The sequence below is a fragment of the Anneissia japonica genome, unplaced genomic scaffold (genome assembly GCF_011630105.1).
Source record: "Anneissia japonica isolate Jap-2015-1 unplaced genomic scaffold, ASM1163010v1 scaffold19774_len12165_cov190, whole genome shotgun sequence".
Taxonomy (NCBI): Eukaryota; Metazoa; Echinodermata; class Crinoidea; order Comatulida; family Comatulidae; genus Anneissia; species Anneissia japonica.
The window spans coordinates 6,037-9,934 of NW_022722478.1; the positions used below are offsets into that span (position 1 = coordinate 6,037).

General features: G+C 36.0%; 1 protein-coding gene across 3 annotated transcripts in view; it reads left to right on the plus strand.

The window, feature by feature from the left end:
• The window catches only part of LOC117111897 (fibropellin-3-like), a 7,248-nt gene extending 3,641 nt beyond the window's left edge, over nt 1–3,607 (plus strand). The window contains exons 5-7 of one of the 3 annotated variants that reach the window (XM_033254922.1): nt 1,460–1,576; nt 1,914–2,030; nt 3,411–3,607. In XM_033254922.1, coding sequence (XP_033110813.1) covers nt 1,460–1,576; nt 1,914–2,030; nt 3,411–3,592 — 416 coding nt within the window. In that variant the 3' untranslated portion in view covers nt 3,593–3,607. The remainder of the gene's footprint in view (nt 1–1,459; nt 1,577–1,913; nt 2,031–3,410) is intronic. The other 2 variants (XM_033254923.1, XM_033254924.1) reach the window with 2 other exon arrangements.
• Nucleotides 3,608–3,898: the final 291 nt, after the last annotated feature.

Genomic DNA, 3,898 nt, shown 5'->3' on the forward strand with positions numbered 1-3,898 from the left:
ATGGGCGCCCGTTATAAAGCTTGCTTGTTGTGGCGACCCTTTTTCCACTTTATTCAAATGTTCTGTCTATGTATTTTGTATTGATATTGATGATGTGATGTGGAAATAAACTTTATATTGAATTGAATTGAATATCATACTTTAGTATTTATTTTATTTGCTGTATTTGTTATGTAGTAGAAAGCGTAGGATTCATAACAAAACGAAAATAAAAACCGTCCGATAATATTAATTGATAGTTTAGTAATAATAGTATTAATTTTATTTGCTTTTAAGTAGCCAGTTGTTACTTATTAAAAATACAACAAAACATAGATAAAAAAAGTATGATAAACCGATTGACGAACTTGTAATGATAATTAGGCCTACTGGTTATATTAAATTTAGCGTTTCGCAACTCCATTGGCGCTCCATATATTTGTTGAAAACAAACCGCGACCGAAATGAAGCGCGACCGAAATGATCTGTATTCCATCATCAGCAGCCCCTCCCCCATACAGTGCAGACGTTTGCTAGGTAACGGGATTGCACCTTCCTTCCCAGGTGTTCATGTAACATTGACATAACTGTTAGTTAACCAGTTGTGTGTATTTCTTTGTGAAAATGAGTACCGTGGCGTACTAATTTTCACAAAGCATTTGCATCCCCTCTTTTGGAAAGTGGGATTCGAAATAATTAATTAATCAATCACCGTAATTTAGCTTACACTTATGAATTTAGGGAGCACTTAAAATGTGAAATAATCATTTCACTACCCGACAAACTCCGAACTTTATTCATTCATTAGCTACATAATAGTTTCAAATTGCTGTACTATATACTCCAACATCACTGGCGCATGGTAACAACCAACTGACTGCAGACCATTTCCGGTCACACGTTACTCTCCATAACACAGTAACACCCTAGTTCCGTCACCTCTAAGTCAAAAAATGCATATTTATCATAATGAAAGTAAATAAACCGGATTTTACAGATGCTGGGAAGCTTGCGGAATATTTGGAGTGAGACACGTGATTAAAATAAACTACTGCACTATACAGGTCAAGCTCACCAGCTTCATTTACTTATTAAATGTGTTTAAAAAGGTACAAATCGCAACAACCGACATTGTATCACCTTGGTAGTAGTAGTACCAACCACGAGGAGAGAAAAGTTTAGGGTTAATAATGTGTGAATTCGTGGTTGGTGTTGGCGTGCTGTGGAACCGACGGTCGTGTAAAATGAAAATCGTGTCGAAAAAAACTTTTAGGGAAAAAAAGCATACCCCTCAACCTCATTTTTCAGACTTTAGGTGCGCGGCGGATGGCGGCAAACAATTGAGTTTTTTTGTAGGCCTAGGTTTAGGTGTGCTTTTATGATGTGTTCATGTATGCAACAATACTTTGAGGGTGTGACTTTGTAATCATTTGTTTAACCACTATATTTCACCATGTGAATTTTTCACTATTGTGAATAGTGGTTACAACAGCTTGTACATCTGCGCCCTGTTTGAATGGTGGAGCTTGCTCAGTAACATCTACTGGGTATTCCTGTAGTTGCCCATCTGGTTACACTGGAACCCGATGTGAGACTGGTGAGTTCTCTGACCTCTTCTCAAAGTCTGTCCGATTTGTTAATTTAAATAAAACTATAACAGATGTGAATTAAACGCAAAAATATTGTGTGAGTGACAGCAACACAACTTGGTAATTATTTGTGTATTTTTTTTACCATAACCTTGAAATTTTCTAATAATTGTTATAGCATTTCAGTTGTTTATTCAATTGTTTAACCTTAGTATACTTTGATGTTTTATCCTTGTGTGTGCTTTTATGATGTGCTCATGTAATGTAACAATATTTTGAAGGTGTGACTTTGTAATCATTTGTGTATTAACCACTGTATTTCACCATGTGATTTTTTTCAAATAGTGGTTACAACAGCCTGTGCATCTGCACCCTGTCTAAATGGTGGAACTTGCTCTCTAACATCTTTTGGGTATTCCTGTACTTGCCCATCTGGTTACACTGGAACCCACTGTGAGACTAGTAAGTTCTCTGACCTCTTTTCAGAGGCTTTCCAATTTGTTAATTTGAACAAAACTATAACAGATGTGAATTAAATGCAAAAATATTTTGTGAGTGATAGCAAGACAACTTTATAATTATTTGTGTATCATTTTTTACCATAATCTTGAAATTTTGTCCTTTTTTCTAATAATTGTTATAGCATTTCAGTTGTTATTCAATTGTTTAACCTATGTATACTTTGATGTTTTGTCCTTGTGTTTGCCTCTCTGGTGCTCATGTAATGCAACAAATTTTGAGGGTGTGACTTCATTTGTGTATTAACCACTATATTTCACCTTGTGAATTTTTCAAATAGTGGTTGAAAAGCCGGTGCATTATTATTAATATTCTATGTATGTAGGAGTGTGTTGATCATATTCCTATTGCGGGTTTAAAAGCCACTGTCACGACAACTGCAAGTAGACATTTCTCAGGCATGGTTGATTCCCACGATAGGGCCTACACGAGAAGACTGTGTTTTATGACGGTATTTGGAGAAAGGGGAGGGTGTGGCCATATCCCATTTACAGATCTTAATCAATTCTAATACTAACTTCAAAATGTTTCAAATTCATATTGCATGAGAAAACATCTAGAAAAATAGATGTGCAGAATTGTAAATATTCTTATGTTCCTACTACTGTACTATGAAGGCCTCAATTTTCTGCAAAATATCTGTCGAAATCGGCTCATGTTCTTAAATGCCGTGACGGATTTCTGGGCCCAATATTTTACGCGGGGAATATTTTACAGCCTCACACATCCTTATTTCATTTATTACAAAATAAATAAAAGTGCTTACCTCTCAACGAAAGACAAGTACTGTACTGTAGACCTAATATAACTATAAGGATGGGCCGAGAGGACGAATCTTTCCGAGATGGTGAAATAATTGAGACGGGAATATGATTCATTTATAGGACCTAACCCCTCAATGATTAACTCCAGTTTTACAATATTTGGATTTTATATGCACATTGTCTCCATCACTTAGAAGTGAATGATTTCTTGATTACTTTAACAACTTTAAATCCCAATTTAACTACCCTTTCCTAGTTTGTCTAGATTGCTTTCGCCCACACGCAAACGAAATAGACTAGGCCTTTATTGAAGTTGGCCTAATGGCTGCTGTTCATATTCATACGTGAAAGTATTTACAAGTCTAGAAGTCCAGACATTTCATGTCAAGTGGCACCTAAAATTCTTGTTGTCCGACTGTAAAAAACACTGGCGTCTGGCAAATAGGTTCTCTCATGCCTGATTTAACCCATCCATGTTTTGCCCGTTCAGTGTGCTCTTGTAACTTATTCTTGGTTTATTAGAAACAAACAAATTTATGTTTTAATTATTGTTTTTCAGGTGTCTGTTCCTTACCTTTAGCTGCTGGGACGGCTGCGACATGCCCAGGGGCACAAGTAACTTTGCGTTATTACTATGCTGGCAGTACAAGTGGTTGTACTCCATTTGCTTATTATTGTGGTGCAAATGCCAACAACTTTGAAAGCAGTGCATTGTGTGAAGCAGCATGTGGAGGTAAATAACAATAAGTAATTTGAAAAATATTGCGCTGACAGTACAAGTGGTTGTACTCCATTTGCTTATTATTGTGGTGAAAATGCCAACAATTTTGTGACCATAACTGATTGTCAAACATCATGTGGATGTAAATAAAAAATAATTGTGTCTAAAACCCCCCTTTGTGTTGCAAAAGCACATCTGACAACAAATCTTTAAAAAATTAGGGTAAGACTTGCTTCGTACACACAATGTAGCGTTATTACATGTAAGGGTAATGCCAACGACTTAGAAACCCAAGTAGAATGTCAAACAACACATGGCAGTAAATA